The 20094-nt window shown below is 42.6% G+C and overlaps 1 protein-coding gene across 1 annotated transcript in view; it reads left to right on the top strand.

The window, feature by feature from the left end:
- The first annotated feature begins 977 nt into the window (after positions 1-977).
- LOC141129031 (uncharacterized) overlaps positions 978-20094 on the top strand; it is a 78415-nt gene continuing 59298 nt past the window's right edge. The window contains exons 1-2 of the mRNA XM_073616761.1: positions 978-2571; positions 19101-19256. Of these exons, the coding sequence (XP_073472862.1) occupies positions 988-2571; positions 19101-19256 (1740 nt within the window). The 5' untranslated portion in view covers positions 978-987. The remainder of the gene's footprint in view (positions 2572-19100; positions 19257-20094) is intronic.

Below are 20094 nucleotides of genomic sequence, written 5' to 3' on the forward strand. Positions count from 1 at the left end.
TTGGTCTCATCAGACCACAGAACATGGTTCCAGTAATCCATGTCCTTAGTCTGCTTGTCTTCAGCAAACTGTTTGCGGTCTTTCTTGTGCATCATCTTTAGAAGAGGCTTCCTTCTGGGAGAACAGCCACGCAGACCAATTTGATGCAGTGTGCGGTGTATGGTCTGAGCACTGACAGGCTGACCCCCCCCCACCCCTACAACCTCTGCAGCAATGCTGGCAGGACTCGTACGTCTATTTCCCAAAGACAACCTCTGGATATGATGCTGAGCACGTGACCTCAACTTCTTTGGTGGACCATGGTGAGGCCTGTTCGGAGTGGAACCTGTCCTGTTATACCGCTGTATGGTCTTGGCCACCGTGCTGCAGCTCAGTTTCAGGGTCTTGGAAATCTTCTTATAGTCTAGGCCATCTTTATGTAGAGCAACAATTCTTTTTTTTCAGATCCTCAGAGAGTTCTTTCCATGAGGTGCCATGTTGAACTTCCAGTGACCAGTATGAGAGAGTGAGAGCGATAACACCAAATTTAACACACCTGCTCCCCATTCACACCTGAGACCTTGTAACACTAACGAGTCACATGACACCGGGGAGGGAAAATGGCTAATTGGGCCAAATTTGGAGATTTTCACTTGGGAGTGTACTCACTTTTGTTACCAGCAGTTTAGACATTAATGGCTGTGTGTTGAGTTATTTTGAGGGGACAGCAAATTTACACTGCTATACAAGCTGTACACTCACTACTTTACATTGTAGCAAAGTGTCATTTCTTCAGTGTTGTCACAGGAAAAGATAGAAGAAAAGATTTACATAAATGTGAGGGGTGTACTTACTTTTGTGAGATACTGTATTATCTGTGTTCTTCTGTATAAAAGTTCCTATGACTACGTGTCTCAGTCTCAGCCCCTCCCTGTGTAGGAGTGTACAGAACTGGTTATAATGAGTGTCAGATACTTTCAGTTTCATTTCTCTCTTCTGCTCTCAGCGATGGCGTCTGTTGATCTGAGGAAGGAGCTGGAATGTTCCATCTGTCTGAACATTTATACAGATCCTGTAACCCTGAAATGTGGACATAACTTCTGCCGGGACTGTATTGGTCGTGTGTGGGATACACAGGAGAGGTCTGGAGGTTATTCCTGTCCTGAATGTAGAGAAGAGTTCCAGGATCGGCCTGCACTGCACAGGAACATAACACTACGGAACATAGTGGAGAATTTCCTGTCCACCCATCCAGATCAGGAGGAGTCCGGGGTCTTCTGTACTTACTGTATTCACACTCCTGTACCTGCTGTGATATCTTGTCTGCATTGTGAAGCTTCTCTGTGTGACAATCACCTGAGAGTCCACAGCAAGTCACCAGAACACGTCTTATGTGACCTCACCACTTCCCTGGAGAACAGGAAATGCTCCGTCCATAAGAAGATCCTGGAGTATTACTGCACTGAGGACTCCACCTGTATCTGTGTGTCCTGCAGGCTGGATGGAGAACATCGGGGACACCAGGTGGAGACTCTGGATGAGGCCTCTGAGATGAAGAAGAAGAAACTGAGGAATGTTCTGCAGAAACTGATGACAGAGAGAGAGGAGATGGAGAAAAGAGTCCAGAGTCTGCAGGAACACAGGAGGAAAGTACAAGGAGAAGCAGATGATGAAACAGAGAGAGTCACTGTCCTGTTCAGAGACCTCAGGAGACGTCTGGAAGATCTGGAGAAGAGAGTCCTGAGGGAAATCTCCGGGCAGGCAGAGCGGATCTCCGGGATAATCAATGATCTGGTCCAGGATCTGGAAATAAAGAAGGAGGAGCTGTCCAGGAAGATGGAGGACATTGAGGAGCTGTGTAACATGACGGATCCACTGACTGTCCTACAGGAATCAGACACAGGTGACTTGTGTGATACTGAGGATGGAGATGATGAGGACAGAGAGAGACATGATAAACTCCTCCATGATGGAGGGGATCTGGATGTGGGGGGGATCTCACACACATTACACACAGGTTTATCTGATATCATGTCTGGGGTAAATGTAGAGAGGGGGGTTACAGACATATTACTGGATGTGAGGACAGCTGGTAATTATCTACATATATCAGATGACATGAAAACTGCATCCGACTCATCATCACCTCAGAATCATCCAGAAACACCAGAGAGGTTTCAGGATTATCAGGTGATGAGCAGTCAGAGGTTCTCCTCAGGGAGACATTACTGGGAAGTGGATGTCGGGGGGTCTGGATGGTGGAGAGTCGGGATGTGTTACCCCAGTATAGAGAGGAGAGGAGATCAGTCACGGATTGGATGGAATAAGAAGTCCTGGTGTTTGCAGAGGTGGGATAATCAGTACTCGGTGATACATGACAGTAATAAGACCCCATTACCCAGCGATGTCTCCAGTGGGAGAGCCAGGATAGATCTGGATTATGAGGCCGGGCGGATCTCCTTTTATGATCTGTGTGACCCGATCCGACATCTCCACACCTTCACCACCACCTTCACTGAGCCCCTCCATGCTGGGGTATATGTAGGGGGGGGATGGGGAGGTTGTATAAAGATATGTGGGGGGAATCGGAAGTGAGAGATCTGCCCGGAGACATCACAAGGTGGATTATCTGATTGGTGATTGGTGGAATACTCATCCAATAGGAGGAAGCAGAGGACAGGAAACATGAGTGATTTATTTATAAAGCTGCAGGTTCCGGGGCCGTCATCTTCATCCTAAACCTCACTTCACTACCTAGTGTGTCACTGACCAGGAACAAGCATGCAGGAGGTCAGATTGTTCAGCCTTCACTGGCTGCATGCTTGTTCTGGGTCAGTGACACTACATAGTGTAGCCAGGATCAGGATGACGGCCCTGGGGTCTCCACCATCACTGTCTATCTATAGAAGAAAGGGCTATTTTCAGCTTTGGATGGAGTGGGGGAGGATTAGAACCTCTGTCAGATCTTTATTTCTGCTATCTGGCGCTCCATTAGAGAGATTTCCTCTCACTTCCTGTTCCTGTGACAACATTTCCCCAGACAGGAAGTGAGGGGAACTCTCCAACAGCAACACAGACAGAAATAAAAATCCTTTTCTTTAGTAGAGTAGGGGAAGGATTAGAACCCCTGTCAGATCTTTATTTCTGTCTGTGTCCCTGTTGTAGATTTTCCTTCATTTCCTGTCTGATAAAACGTTGTCACCAGGACAGGAAGTGAGGGGAAATCTCTCTAATGGAGCCCCGGATAGCAGTAAAAACCTGACAGGGGTTCTAATCCTCCCCCACTCCATCCAAATCTAGAACAATAGGATTTGTCTAGACACACACTTTAATATCCACAATGAGAATTCCTACATTTCTGTCCTCACAGGTTCCTTTACATGACCAATCCATGGATCTGTGATTGCTCCTCCCCCTCACTGTGATTGGCTGTGATGATTATCACTATGAATACAGCCAGTGCTAGTCTTGTTCCTATTGGTTATGATGTGGAGGGGGTGGGGATTGTGGTGTGGGTGTGGTAATGTGGACAGGTGACGGGGGAGGGGTATACAGTCTCAGGAAGTGGAAATCCTCGGCTCTGTATATGGGAATATTGATCAATGATTGGATATAGATATAACAATCAGACAGATTGGACTATTACTAGTATAGCACAGACCAGAGACTGGTCCTGCTGCTTGGTCCCAGGTTCCATTCCCTGATAGGCCCAGAGCAGCCAGGCACAACGCATTTCCTCCATCAAGTCATAGATCAGGCCTTGGATGTCCTTTTGTAGTTTATTTGCTTAAAAAACTGTGATGGGGGAGGGAATGTTTTAGGATACTCCAAAATGTCTAATAAACTGTAATGAAGGACAGACATGTGCAATTCGTTTTGTTCCGAATTCGTTTTTAATGAATTTTGATAAATGTGTTTATTTCAACATTTCCGAATTTCCAAATTTTACAATTTCCGAATTCCGAATTTCTGAAATTTAAAAATTCGGAAATTGGAAGATTTTAAAATTTGGAAATTTGTAAATTCGAAAATAAGAATGAAGAAAAAAAAAATCTGAGAATTCAAAAACCAGAAAAAATTTCCTTTTAAATTTGTCTGTTTGTGATCGTAACGAATACAAATTTATCCGAAGTTACGAATTATCTTAACGAATGTCGTATCTGAGAGAATGGAACGTAACGATATAATAATAATACATAACAATAATAAAACCTTTTTATTATTATTATTATTTATTTATTTATTATTAATTTGTTTAGATGCGGCATTTGTTATTTCGCAGAATTCGTAACTTCAGATAAATTTGTATTTGTTACGATCACAAACAGCCAAATTTGAAAGGAAATTGAAAACACTTATAATTTAATAGTTGGTTGTTGTTAGTTTTCTGGCCATACAATATACGAAAAATTGGCTGAACCCATTTTCGAAAAACGAACGTTCGGCCGTCACCGCAAACGATTGTGCCATCATGTAATGACCGATAAATCGTTCAGTGGACATAAATAAATCATTTTTGATAATAATGTTCTGATAAAGAATTGTAGAATTGTGTTGGGTTTCGGATCCTGAGAGTTGAATATTAGTTTAGGGGATAATAACTGCAGTATGATATGTATATTGTGTGTGAGGTTTATCACAGGAATAAGAAATGGGTGTGGTGTGGAGCTCTGTGTGTTTTATATGGAATTAGCGTGTAGTCGAGGAGTTTGAGATATAAATTTGATCGATGGAAGAGGTGGTATAGATCGGGGGGAGACAACCTCGGCCCTCCAGCTGTGGTGAGACTACAAATCCCATCATGCCTCTGCCTCTAGGAGTCATGCCTGTGATTGTCGGGGTCTTGCGATGTCTCATGGGACTTGTAGTCTCACCACAGCTGGAGGGCGGAGGTTGCCTCCCCCTGGTATAGATGATCGATGGGGGCAGGACCCGGGTCCCCAAACCCTTTTTATGACAATAACTTGCATATAAGCCTTTAAAATTAGCACTTTTGATTATTCATGTTCGTGTCCCATAGACTTTAACGGTGTTCTCGTGTTCGAACAAACTTTTTTCATGTTCGCATGTTCTGGTGCGAACCGAACAGGGGGGTGTTCGGCTCATCCCTACCTCTCACATGTGTACAGATAGAGATAGTGGCGCTAATGTATATTTGTAAAGATATGAGTCAAAACAGCATGATACCGGTGATACTCTAATTCTATACAAAAAACAGTAATAAAGATAGGAATATAACACCCCGTGAAAAGTGTCAGTATAAAGATAAAAACATTACAAAAATCATAAACTGTGAAAAGTCCATGGAAGAAGTTCACATGAAAAAAATCCAGCACACCAGTAGTTTTTCAATCTTTCTATATGATAGATCTTCTACTCTTCCAACACACCACTGTGATAGTGACACCACTCCCTCTGAAGAGCGCACTCACCAGAATGTATACCTCCCACTCTCGTGTTTGGCAAAACAGCAATTGAACCACACCTGGGTTGCATGTGATGAACCGTGACTCCAATCTAGCCGGCTCCATATGTGAAAGACAAATGAATAAAGTGCTCCACATATCATGATAACGTTTTAACAAATTTATTAAAATCACTCCAAGCACACTTCAGTGGTTGCACTCACTTTTAAACTGAAACAAATAAGCCTTTGAACAAATCCACAGCAAACAACAGGATCAATGATCCAACGGTGCACCGCGGTCACAGCGGACCTGAAGTGTAAACTGGTGTGTCTCTCACCCAACCTTCTAAGGCCCAGCAGTCCGATCGGTGTAGTCCTCTCCAGACAGCGGCATCTAATGTCAGTGCGATGGAATGCTGTGTAACCACGCCCCAGACATGTTTCGTCAAAAAGATTTCTTCAAATGGGATTGGTTACACAAGCGGTCCTTCAATCCTAATATACTACCCATGATCAATCATGTGACCATCATCAGTCATGTGATCCCCTGCTCCACACATGCTCACTCATCGTGTCCCCATGACCGTGAAGCACCGGTACACGGATTAAACACATAACTGGAATAAACATTTTTATGGGGTGTTGTTAGAGTGCTGCGTCCAGCATTATCACATAAGACATATCCTAACTTGTAAAACACCAACAATTACAGTGATGATATGGATACGCAAAAAAAAAAAAAAATATATATATATATATACATACATAAATATAAATATATATATAAAAATGAACGTTTCAACAGGAGATAATAACTATATCTAGTTAAAATATATAAGCCATATAAACTAGTCATGATGCTGTCATATAGCTCCAAAGGGCAAACAATGCTTCAAGCACAATCAATATGTGTCAGTCACCGGCGCAAAAAATTTTGCTTTCCCTTTAAGATTTTGAGTTGCTGCATCCAAAAAAAAACATTCAGTGAAATGGGATATAACTATAATCTGTGTGTCTGAGTGCGCTACTCTTTTTCCATACACCACTTTTTATGTCATTAAGTGTCCTTAACCGGTTGAATACCGGGCAATTTCACCCCCTTCCTTCCCAGGCCAATTTTTAGTTTTTAGCGCTGTCGCACTTTAAACGTCAATTGCGCGGTCGTGCGACGTTGTACCCAAAAAAATTGACGTCCTTTTTTCACCACAAATAGAGCTTTCTTTTGGTGGTATTTGATCGCCTCTGCGGTTTTTATTTTTTGCGCTATAAACAAAAGAAGAGCGACAATTTTGAAAAAAACACAATATTTTTTACTTTTTGCTATAAATAAATATCCCAATTTAAAATAAATAAATAAATAAATAAATTTTCCTCAGTTTCGGCCGATATGTATTCTTCTACCTATTTTTGGTTAAAAAAATCGCAATAAGCATATATTGATTGGTTTGCGCAAAAGTTATAGTGTCTACAAAATACGGGATAGATTTATGGCAGTTTTTAAAAAAAAATATTTATTTATTTTTTTAGCGGCGATCGCAATTTTTTTTCATGACTGCAACATTATGACGGACACATCGGACACTTTTGACACATTTTTGGGACCATTCACATTTATACAGCGATCAATGCTATACAATTGCATTGATTACTGTGTAAATGTGACAGGCAGTGAAGGGGTTAACCCCTAGGGGGCGGGGTTAAGTATGTTTCCTAGGGAATGATTCTAACTGAAGGGGGAGGGGACGCTCAAGGGGAGGAGACCGATCAGTGTTCCTCCGTTCTGGGAACACAGATCGCTCTCCTCAGAGCTGACAGGCTGTGGATCTGTGTGTTTACACACACAGATCCACATGCCGGCCCGGTTAACGGGCAATCGCGGGTGCCCGGCGGACATCGCGGTCGCCGGGCACACGCACCGGGTCCCGAGCAACGCGGCGGGCCCCCTAGACGGCCGGGAATCCCAGGACATCATATGACGTCCACCCAGGATGGGAGATCCCATCTGTGGACGTCATATGTCTATAGCTGGGTAATGAAGTGGTTAAATATACCTGATAGGTTTTTTTATTATTGATTATGGGAAAACCTATGTAATCAATTAACTAATAATTACTACAAACCACATCAAACCCCCCTAAATTTATATATATTTCCCACTTACATATCACCACACTACCAAGACATATATGTAAGTCACCAATATCCGACAATCTGTAAGTGAAAATTACTATCAATATAAGAGAGTTAACAAAAAGTCCATGTGCAAAGTGCAAATACGTAAATGAATGCTATATGTTCAGCCTTTTCATTAGGTTCCGCTGTGTATCATCTGTGATTCATCGTGACTTTTTCACCATGTTCGTGACACACCACCACCGTATAGATTGGCCACTCACCAGATAGTGAAGCTTACTGAAGACGCATACTATGATGCGAAACGCGTAGAGCCTGTTGGGAGATTCTCAACCACGTGAGCGTGAACGTCCGGAACGAACAGGAACGAGGGGTGAAGCGCAAGCCGGATGCGGGGGGAATCCTTATCGCACACAGGCTAACTACGCTACTAGAGACACCCATCCATAACTGCTGGAATAGCTTAGTGCCGGCTCGAGGGCACTTTTAAATGTGAGTTGACACTTTGTATTTTAGCGATAATAAATACGTTTTAAACACATTGCGCAATGATCGTTGTCCATATATTTTGCATGAGGAAAAACAAAGCTCAGGCATAGCGGGTGTGGAACAGTACAAACAGGTGGAGTGGTTATCCCTATTAATGAACCGAAGGCATATTATACAAGAAGTATCTGGTGAGTGGCCAATCTATACGGTGGTGGTGTGTCACGAACATGGTGAAAAAGTCACGATGAATGACAGATGATACACAGCGGAACCTAATGAAAAGGCTGAACATATAGCATTCATTTACGTATTTGCACTTTGCACATGGACTTTTTGTTAACTCTCTTATATTGATAGTAATTTTCACTTACAGATTGTCGGATATTGGTGACTTACATATATGTTTTGGTAGTGTGGTGATATGTAAGTGGGAAATATATATACATTTAGGGGGGTTTGATGTGGTTTGTAGTAATTATTAGTTAATTGATTACATAGGTTTTTTATTATTGATTATGGGAAAACATATCAGGTATATTTAAGGACACTTAATGACATAAAAAGTGGTGTATGGAAAAAGAGTAGCGCACTCAGACACACGGATTACAATGCTTCAAGCACAGTCTGATCCCATTGACATTGAAAATATTAGAAAATATTAAAAAATATGGATGACTTCATGTAAAGCTAAGTAAAAAGAGAAAGGTGATAATAAGCAATCAGTGGTCACTATACAGACATCACTCTTGCTATACTAGATCTTTCTATTGATTTAAAGTGGAAGACTGGTGAACTCTGTAAGCCTATACAGTGAATATATAGCTACATACTATGGTGTCTGTATTAAAGGGCACCATCTTGTGTGCAGTATATATATAGAGTATATTATTATACAAGGGGACAGGTATCATAACCATGAGTTGGTTGCACAACCCCAAGTTATGATGTATAAAGGTCAATAAATGAAATACACAATTATTAATGGGATAAAGGCGGTATTATTGCACATACAAATTATTTCATAAAAGGGAGATCTCATAAACTAAAAATCATTAATAAAGCAATTGAGGTCCATCTCAATGTTTAACCCCCTAGGTGCCATACATTTCATCAAGAAAATCCAGCGGGTTTCCCTCTGTGATAGGTCCCTTACTCTATTGGACCCCCTCCAAGAAGGATGGATGGTATCCAGACCACAGAATTGTAACAGAGACGGGTCCTGATTGTGTTTTTCTTTGAAATGTACGGATACACTATGGTGACGAAAACCCAACCTGATGTTGGTGATATGCTCCCCAATCCGCACTTTGAGGAGTCTTTTTGTTCTTCCCACATAGAAAAGCCCACATGGGCACCACACCAGGTACACCACATGTGATGAATTGCAGGTGATGAATTCTTTGATATCAAAGGATTCACCCTCTCTATTGGTGACCCTCGTTGTCCCTCTATTGCTAATGTTGACCGTTTTGCAGCATTTGCATTTTCTACACGCGAAAAATCCCTTCAGATTAATTTTAAGGGCTTGTTGATCTGGAGGGTCCAATAGCTTTTTAACGACCAGATCACCAGAATTCGGGGCCCGTCTATAGATAAACCTAGGTTGATTGTTTAGAATTTCTCCTAGATGTCTATCCCTGCCTAATATATGCCAATGCCTGCGGTAGACGTTCTCTACTCCTTTGTATTGGCAATGAAAACTGGATATAAAGCTCAACTGATGTTGATCATTAGAGTTCTGGTTCTCAGTTTTCTTCACCAAACATGAATCTCAGAAATCTCTTGAATAACGTCATTCAAGGATCCCTCAGTGTAACCCTTCTGTAGGAACTTATTTTTCAATATTTGAGCTTGTTGATGGAAGTCACTTGTTCTCGTTACGTCTAATTCTCAACATCTGTCCCCTGGGTATATTTCAGATCCAAGATGGATGATGGCCACTATGAATTGACAGAAATCTATTGTGGTCTGTGGGTTTGAAGTATACCTTAGTGATCGACCTGGTCTTCTCTTTTTCAATGATCACATCCAAAAAATTGACACTTCTCTCACTGATCTGATGGTCCAACCTAATATTGTTAGTATTCTGATTAAGGTCTTCTAAGAACCTCATCACAGACTCAAGCGAGCCTTCCCAAATGAATAGGAGGTCGTCTATGAAACAATGATAAAATTTAAGTTGCGGACACCTATATATATATTTTTTTTGCGTATCCATATCATCACTGTAATTGGTGGTGTTTTACAAGTTAGGATATGTCTTATGTGATAATGCTGGACGCAGCACTCTAACAACACCCCATAAAAATGTTTATTCCAGTTATATGTTTATTCTGTGTACCGGTGCTTCACCGTCATGGGGACTCGATGTGTGAGCATGTCTCTTCTGTCTGTTATTCTCAGAGTGGATTAGAGATTTTGCTCCCTAACAATATATTTGGTTATTTATATTTAGCACTTCATAGAGAGATTTAAGAATAAATTGCCTTTTTTAAAAACTTTACATAAATTAATAAATAAATTATACATTATTATTATATATAAATTATACAGCACATTTTTTTTGAGGTTATTAACCGATTCATCAAAACAATAATCGGCCATCTAATCGATAATGAAAATAATGGTTAGTTGCAGCCCCATATTAAACCCTCGCCCTCTTTACCTTCATATATGAGGCTCATTACAATCACCATCTCAGCATAAACTATGAAGATATAAGTCAGTAAAAGATCGATATCGATCACTTCTGTATTCTCCCATCATCTGTACAATCTCTACTATCTATCCCATTTATATTCCAAAATCCACTAATACTTGTATACATAAAATCATAAAATCATCAATTCTACATTCTAAACATTCTTCCCCCTGACACTTGTCATGAGCGGCACTTTGTCTGAACTGTGTAGATTGGAGAGGGGGAGGGGAGAGGAGGAGGAACACTTTACTTTCCTTCAATACATGTATTCATTAAACTGCATGTCATTTCCTAAGTAACCTGGTGTGGCGCTGCTGAGCAGCCTTCAAATTCATCAGTGGCGGTGCTGACATGGAGCCCCGGATAGTTTCTCAGAACATGTCATTTCCATAGTGACCTGCTGCTGTGCTGTTGAGCAGATTTCACAACACCGGATGACTGGACACAAATTGACCTTATAATAAGTCACATCAGAGGGCGGAGCCAGGAGGTCACATAAAGGTCACTGCAAAGCAGCGAGTATTCTGACTGTGCATGTTCTAAATCTAAGCTGCCCATACATCATACAATCTGATTGTACAATTTTCATTTAGACTGTAAATCTGAGGGGAAGATCTGAGATGAGGGGAAGCTCTGCTGATTTTATCATCCAGTCATGTACAAGCTAAAGTGCTTTTTTATTTTCCTTGCTTGTCCCCCTCAGATCTCCAGCGACTGAACTTCCAAGTGCACTTTCAGTGTAATTTCAGGTGCACTTTACACTTGTAGTTTTCACTTGTAGTACAAAGTGGATTTACCTTTAGTAAATAACCCCCAATGTATTTACGGCAGTTCACAGGTAAGCACCACATGACAAAATGGTTTTAATATATATATTTTTTTTACACTTTATCGAGTCTCATTTGTAATTTGATTGGGATTTTCTCCAGCTTCATTCTATTATAGCCTGTCTACATTTCCACCATCTATCATCTGCTGAACATTATTGATCTTCACCATTGGTCTCCAGACTGTGGCCCTTTGCTATCCTATGTGGCTCTTGGGCCACTAATCCATCTACCAACAACCGTCATAAATACACTGACCCCAACAAGGATGGGGCACTATTTGTCCTTCTGATCTCAGGCTTGTACTCCAAGCCTATATTATTGGTTACTCCCAATGCTGAGACATCCCCCCCTCCCCCACAGTCCAGCAACCCTAAAGTCTGAAGAACATTACGCTGGAACTTATGGAGACCTCTGGTCCAGAACAACCACATTTCATCACTTTTTCAGAGAAGAGTTTCAGGTCCTCCTTGCCTGGTTGGAGATTTCACTTCATTCTCCTGGAGGTGCAACAATAACGAGTGTAAAACCCCTTTATAAAGGGGGGGGATTCCATAATTAAGCCTCCATGAGAAGATTGTAGCTGCATTAATGCATCCAATTTTTAGGGACGAGCTTTTGGGGATTGTCCTCCTTCAAGGACCAAGCAGTACTCCTTGGGCTGCCTGAAAGCTTGGCCTGCAAATTGGATGTTAGTATCACAACAGTACTGGATTGTTCTTCACATGGCAGTTTATCATCATACACTCCATTCCAGGGGGAAGAGTCAGAAGATCGAGGCTGGAGTGAAGAATGTGAAGAGCGATGGCCGCTCAGCCAATACAAACTCATGTCAGGCTGACAGCGGCTGATGTGTTTTCATGTAGCCACACACCAAGGGGGGACATGTGCTTAAGGGCACATCTCTGGACAAAGCTGACTGCATCCAGGTTTCAACATTCAATCTTAAGAGCAAAATCTCACTTTTCCCCCAAATGTGAAAAGGGCCAGTCTTGTCTGCAGGAACATGTGACCTGCATGTTCACACGATACATTTACTACTTGGTTAGGGAACATGTATGTATCTTTGGGCTTCCATTACTACCTGAATATTGTTCGGGAGAAGAAATTGCTTGTCTGGTATGGACTTTGCACAGTGACAGGCTTAGGCTGACCATACATTATACAATCTGATTGTACAATCCCATTTAACCCTTTGGCTGCCAGGTCCATGCATCGTACAGACCTGACAGCGGGGGTTATCACACACAATCCAGTGGCTGCAGATGACGGTGTATTTGGCTCCTGCCAGTGAGGAGAGAGCGGGACCAAGCAACACCGTCTGAATGCACAGTATGAAAATGATGCAACTTAGGCAATAAAAACAAATGGCAAGAACCAATCAGACAAGAGATGTGCCACTGAGCAGCTTTAATGCCAAGGTAAATATTTGGAGAATTTAAAGTTGGCACACAAAACAAGACATGTCCTAAAAAGCCCCATCCAGACCATAGTTGCCAACAGTCCCGATTTTCCCGGGACAATCCCTATTTTGGGACCCTCGTCCCAATTTAATCTTGTTCCGGGTGTTTTCCCGAATTTTTGGGTTTGTCCCGAGAAAATCGTGAGTGTTTTTGTAAAAAAGCGGCAACGGCTCCACAAAAATGTCCGCCGTCGCCTCCACGAGTCAGTCACAAAGTTGTTTCCCTTTGTGTTCAGTGCGGGGAAGAGGGGCAGCCAATCGGCTTCTCTCTTCAGTGTACAAATAGAAAATTCTATTGTACACTGAAGCCTATTGGCTGCAGGGATTGGCAACCCCTCCCCGCTCTACACTGAACACAAGGAAGACGTGATCAGCCTCCACCACCGTCACCCTCCGCCCCCGTGTGTCCGACGGGGCTCGGGGAATGGTGGGAGTGACGGGAGGGAAGAAGGGAGGCTTCACCTGGCTGTTCAGGAGTTTTCTGACAGACCTGTGAGTAGTAGTAGTTGTGGCCTGTCAGTGTAGTGGGGGAGAGGAGAGATAGGGGGAGGGGGTGTACTCAGTGTATGGGAGGCTTGGAGCTTTCCCTGCAATATTCTTCTCAAAGGCTGAGGTCCAGCATGGAAGGACCGGGGCTCTACTAGCTGGGGACTTTGATGGTCCTGGCTCCCCTCTTGCACCCCATGTCACAACCATACCTGCACCCCCTCCCCCCATGTTACCACCATACCTGATTCCCCCCTCCCCCCCTGTGTCACCAATATACCTGCACCCCCCTCTCCCCCCCTGTGTCACCACCATACCTGCACCCCCCTCTCCCCCCTGTGTCACCACCATACCTGCACCCCCCTCTCCCCCCGTGTCACCACCATACCTGTAGCCCCCTCCCCCTATGTCACCACTATACCTGCCTCCCTCCCCCATGTCATCACCATACCTGCACCCCCCTCCCCCATGTCAACACCATGCCTGCATCCCCCTCCCACCATGCCTGCACCCCCTCTGGCCTAGTCACCACCATGCCTGCACCCCCTCTGGCCTAGTCACCACCATGCCTGCACCCCCTCCGGCCTAGTCACCACCATGCCTGCCTCCCCAGGTCACCATCATGCCTGCACCCCCAAATCACCACCCTGTCTCCACCCTTCCCCAAGTCAGCCTGTAACACCCCAAGTCACCATGCCTCCACCCACACACCTCTCTCCCCTTGTCACCACTCTTGAGGAGATGTAGCTAGACTGTAGCCAACACTTCGCTGGGGGCACTGATTTGAGGCACTCCGCTGGGGACACCTGATGTAAGAGGTACTGTACTGGGGACACATGATGTAAGGAGGCTCTCCGCTGGGAATGCCTGATGTAAGGATGAACTCTGCTGGGGGCACCATATGTAAGGACAGACTCTGCTGGGGGAACCTGATGGCATCTGGTGGCAGGCGACGTAGCAGGTGACACGCTCAGTGGTCCCACTGATTCTGCATTATGGTGAGTTGAATGATTTCATTTTATATTACAATGTAATAATAGAAATAATGTGCTTCAATCATCCTGACACCATAACAACCATGGTGTCGGGATGATTGAAGCGCCAACACCAGGTGTTTGGAGTATCTTTATCTGCTGATGGTTAAACTCTGGAATACACATTGCTATTGTAGTGTAGGATCTGGGTCTGCTGTCCCTCCATCCCTCTCCCTCTACCCCCCTTTCCTCCTTTCCCTCTGCATCCCTCATTCATCTCAGACTCTAACCACACCCCATTTTAGCCACGCTCATGTAAGCCACGCCCACTATTTCACGTAAACCACGCCCATTTTTTTGCGCTGCGCACTGCGCGCCACATTTTTCACTTTTCCTATGACACACCTACTAACGCATGCCCCGCCCCCTAATTATAGGCTACAGCCAAAAAAGTGTCCCGAAATTTTTTTTTCCAATGTTGGCAACTATGTCAGACTTCTATAAGACTGACAATTACAAGCAGTCTAGAGAGCAAGAGAGCGAATGTGCATTGTCCACACATACAATGCAAGACTATGGGGGTCATTTACCAAAGGCAAATCCACTTTGTACTACAAGTGCAAACTACAAGGGCAAAGTGCACCTGAAATTACACTGGAAGTTCACTTGGAAATCTGAGGGGGACATGCAAGGACAATAAAAAACAGGATTTTAGCTTGTACATGTTTGGATGATAAAATCAGCAGAGCTTCCCCTCATTTCAGATCTTCCCCTCAGATTTACAGACACTGAACCTCCAAGTGCACTTTCAGTGTAATATCAGGTGCACTTTGCACTTGTAGTTTGCACTTGTAGTACAAAGTGGAATTGCCTTTAGTAAATAACCCCCCCCCCCGTATTTCAAACTAACAAAAGGCACTTCAACAAAAAAAAGTTTATTTTGTAGAAAACACAATGATCAGAATGAGAGGACAGCAATGACTGTAGCATGGACAAAGATTACAACGAACATTTCTGAAGGTTCAATAAATGAATAGGAAGTGTACAGGCCCCTGTTTGGAATGACTTCAGTATATCTGCATCCACAGGACATCACTAGTCTCTCACACTGCTCTGGTGTGATTTTCTTCCACTCTTCTTCCAGTCTCCTCCACCGTTCCGTCACTGTAGTATGTTTATTGGCCTAAACCTTGTTACCAAGAACTTTCCACAGGTTTTCTATTGGGTTTAGATCAGGACTCTGGGCCGGCCTATTCAATGTTTTCAGCTTCTGGCTTTTCCCCATTTTGCTGTGTGACGGGGGCATTGTTGTGCATGAAAATTGCTGGTTGATTGTGTGATGAATGCAGGGAAGGAACCCCATGTTATCTCTCTGCCATGTATCTGTATGAGAGGCCCAACTCCTGCAGCAGAAAACATCCCCCAAACCATGATGCTTCCCTCCCACCTTTCACTGACTTCTTTACACACTTTGGGTTCAGTCTTTTCACAATTTGATGACAAACATAATGCTTCCCATTTATATTAAACGTGCTTTCATCACTAAAGTGAAGGTTGGACCAGTTCTCCTCTGTCCACACAACATGCTCCTCAGCAAAGGTTAGTCCAGCCTGTTGAGGCTTCCTGCCAAAGAGAGTGAAAGGAATTCTGCTTCTGGACGGCCATCTTTGGTTAATTCGGCAAGTCACTTGGAACTGAAGTGTGTAGTTATTCCTGCGCTACCATGTAAAGGAAGAGCAAAAACCGCTGAACTGCTGCAAGCCCCGAATATGGGTCAAACCCGACCCATACAGCAAGAGAGAAGATATACGTAGAAGTTGGCGCTGCGCTGATCTTAAAACATGGAAAAAACCTATATTGCTAAAGGGAGAAGTACAAAAGTGTATTAAAAATGTGAAATAATATAAATATAAAAAGTCAGAAACAATATAAAAATATATACAATCACTATAAGAACGCTTCTATACCCAATAGGTACAGTATGGAATACCACAGTAATCGGTGATAATAGCAAAGTGCAAAAAATCAATCAATAATGACTTTAAACCAGATGTGATAAATATCTAGCTGGAATGGGTAAAATCAATATACAATCACTAAAAGCCTCAATAGATTGTGCAAATAAGCAAAAGATAATGTGCAAAAACAGCAATAATGAACTAAATGTGTGGAGTGCAATCAATATGTGCAGAAAATGCGAAAAACATATAGCCAGAAAACAAGGTCCACTGTAGAACTCGTGAAAATTCAAGCAAAGCAACGGTGTGCAAAATATAATAGGACTAGGTATGTAGTCCAATGGTATGTAGTCCCCCCACCTTCCCCTTTCTTCCTCTTGCTGCTACTTACCCCTGCCCATTTGGAGATATATATTATGATCAAGATATACTTGATACATATCTCCCTTCTTATCATCATTGATTTTAGCAGGTTGAGTTTGTACTATTTGCCTGTGTTATTTTGCTCGTATATATGCACACGTCAGTGTTGCAGCCTAACCGTTCGCCATAGACACACGTTTTTTACATTTTGAATTGATAAAATCCAATTATTTTTATTGATACTTTATTTTTTAATATTGCTGTTTATTTTTTGTCCATCTCGAAAAATATATTATTTTTTTAGATGTCTTAGATTGTCTTATTCTATTGCGGTCTTTGCGATGTCAGTCCGTCACGTCAGCACTTTTCAGTATGTATCTTAGCCCTCGATACTCTGCTGACAGTTCTCCCTCCCCCCTCTGCCGCGCCCATCCTACAGAGGACTGGGGTATTGACCACGCCCCTTTCGGTATCAAACAGGCTGTGATTGGCTGCTGGATTATAAAGTAATAGACCACCAAGAAAATGTCTGCGCCTATGATCTCCCGGAAAATGGCCACCAATGCTATTATCTTATGGAGCTACGGGAAAATGGCCGCCCATTGAACTTAATGGGAGATACTATTTAAGGACATCTACTATGCCTTCCCTTTATCCCCTGATGAAGTCACGTGACCGTGACATCACGCGTATGGACGGGATAGGTATTTCAGACTGATGTATGCAAACAAGCTCACCGCTCGTAGGAGATAAGTTTTCTGTTTGGTTTTACATGTAAGTTATGTGAGTACCCTCACTACTGTTTTAATAAATAACAACCTCTGATTGGAATTACTACACTATCTGGCCCCTTCTTTCCTTTACCCCCCCTCCTGCTCCGCTGAGAGACAAAGACCTACTAACAGCTCCATCCAGCCCAGAACATAAGGGAGAGGCAGTTAGGAATACAAGGGAGAGGCAGCCATTACCAGCGATTATATGAGGTTACCTCTTTACCGCAAGGTAAGAGGCCACTTCACATCAGTGTGTATCCTGTGCACAAAGAGAAGCCACTTGGACCCTCGGTACCGTGCTATTATACAGACATTCCTACACAATCATATATAGACTGAAACCAACAGCAATGAGAGACTATACTGAAATAGCAGGAACAAAATGAAATGGAGGGACTTATTATAATGGAATATTATTACAGAGAGGTTTGGTCATTGCAGAGTTGGCTTTCAGTCCAAATTCTCCTAATCGGAGAGACACTGCTTGAGGAGACAGATCCTTACTCTTTTCAGCGCTAAACTGGTGAGCAATCCCAGCTGCAGTGTTGATTCGATCGCCCATTTAGATTCTCAGCGTTATCCTGTCCATTCTTACATTTGTCTTTTGTGGACGACCAGCCTTCTTGGGGGACTTGAATGAGTTTGTGACATTGTAAAGATACAATATTCTAGAAATCACAGATTTGGAATGACAAACTTCTCTTGCTATGGCTGAAAGGGTCATCCGTTTGCCCTCCATCTGGACAACCTGCTGCCAGAGGGCATAGCTCCCAACTGTCCCTGATTTCGAGGGACTGTCCCTGATTTGGAATAATGTCCCTCTGTCCCTCATTTCTCCTCATTTGTCCCTCATTTTGGTCTGATCTATATAGATGTATATAAAATGCACTTTTTATTTATCAAAAAGTGTTTTCTAGCACTAAACATTTCATCTGATTCATCTAAATTGCTACATTTGTAAATTCCAAAAGCCAATATGAAGGAATAGTAGTGGTAAAAAAAGGACTTGTGGGTTTAAGCAATCTTTGTTTTTTTGTACAATTCTCCTTTAAGGGGGCGTGGCCAGGGGTGTGTCCTATGCCTGCACACTTTTGCTGATAGGTGTCCCTCATTCCCATCTCAGAAAGTTGGGAGGTGTTCCGGAGGGTTCCAGTCACTTTAGAACGGCTCACCATCTTGTAGTCAGTGAAAGACTGGAAAGTAAAGAGCCGTTCACACGAAAAGAAAATCAGAAGTAACATTTCATACTATGAACAATCGGCTGATTGTCTGATTCTTAGTATTGGGCTTCTGACTGCCAAGTCTGACTTTTTGGATGACAAAAACTGATGGTGCAGGCTGTAAAATTGTTATCATATGTGAAGAGAAAGTTCCATTTTCATTTAATTAGTACAGTTTGTAAAAAAAATAAAAAATAAAATTGTAAAAGCAAGACTGCGCATGATCGCAAACAAAAAAATACACACAAAACAATTGAACACGACATCACTTATGAAGTTGTATTTGGTTTTACAAACATTGCAGTAACCTCTTCATTTTCTATATCAGACCAGCATGTCACCAAAAACCGAGGAATATTTGTCCGATAAGCTGATGTGTGGACCAAGATTTAGGCTGACAGTTCAATTGGATGTAGAAAATGAAAGAAATGAACACAAAGTGTCAGATGAAGTTCTGGTTCACATTGCAGATTTGTCCAAAGTGGTGTGACGCTCCATTTGTGGCACCGATTCCCAAAAAGTTGTTTCTGTGCTACTATTGGGGACTTCGATGTGCGATTTCCATAGATATCTGTGTAGAAACCTGCAGATGTCTGACATCGGACTGACATTCAGCTGAACTCGTACAATTACATCCCCGCTGTCAGTGTGAACCTCGCCCAACACCAATAACTGCCAGGTATCTGAAAGTCTTCTCCAATTTCCATCAATCTTCTTTTTCAAATCTCATTGAAGTTTTTTTTTTATTCTGTGCTACAAAATATCTGCTACTCAGGAAAAACGCTTAACAAGACGGTTCTTTTACTCTGGTTTAGATCATTTCAATGAGGACTAAGCAGTGACCTTGACATTTAGGATATTGTAGGTTCTTCTCAAATGTTGATCTCCAGTCTACATGTAAAGCAAACCGATTTATTTTGTATGATAAAATCTATCTTGGACAATGCTGGTTGCAGGGCTGTCTGTGGCTTCAATACTTTGAGTAGAAATAAAGTAAGTGGTACTTTTCTGGGTGGTTGTCCCCTTAAATACTTGTGCAGAATTCAGAAAAGTCTTTGCACCTGTGTTGGTAAAATGACTGATTTGTGTCCCAGTTTCAGATACTGAAATCCTCAGATTCCGGGTTTTCTTGTCAAAGCCCATTGGGAGAAGCTGAAGTTAGAAGCGGATTGGCTAGTTTTACTAAAATGTTAATGAGCCCTAAAAAAAAGTTCAACTCTCCCCATGATATAAAATAAAATAGTATCTGCCGATGGTATTGTTCTTGTCCCGCCCATGTAGAAGAAGAAAAGATAAGATAACTATAAAACTGACACCAAAAC

The sequence above is a fragment of the Aquarana catesbeiana genome, linkage group LG01, assembly GCF_042186555.1.
Source record: "Aquarana catesbeiana isolate 2022-GZ linkage group LG01, ASM4218655v1, whole genome shotgun sequence".
Classification (NCBI taxonomy): domain Eukaryota; kingdom Metazoa; phylum Chordata; class Amphibia; order Anura; family Ranidae; genus Aquarana; species Aquarana catesbeiana.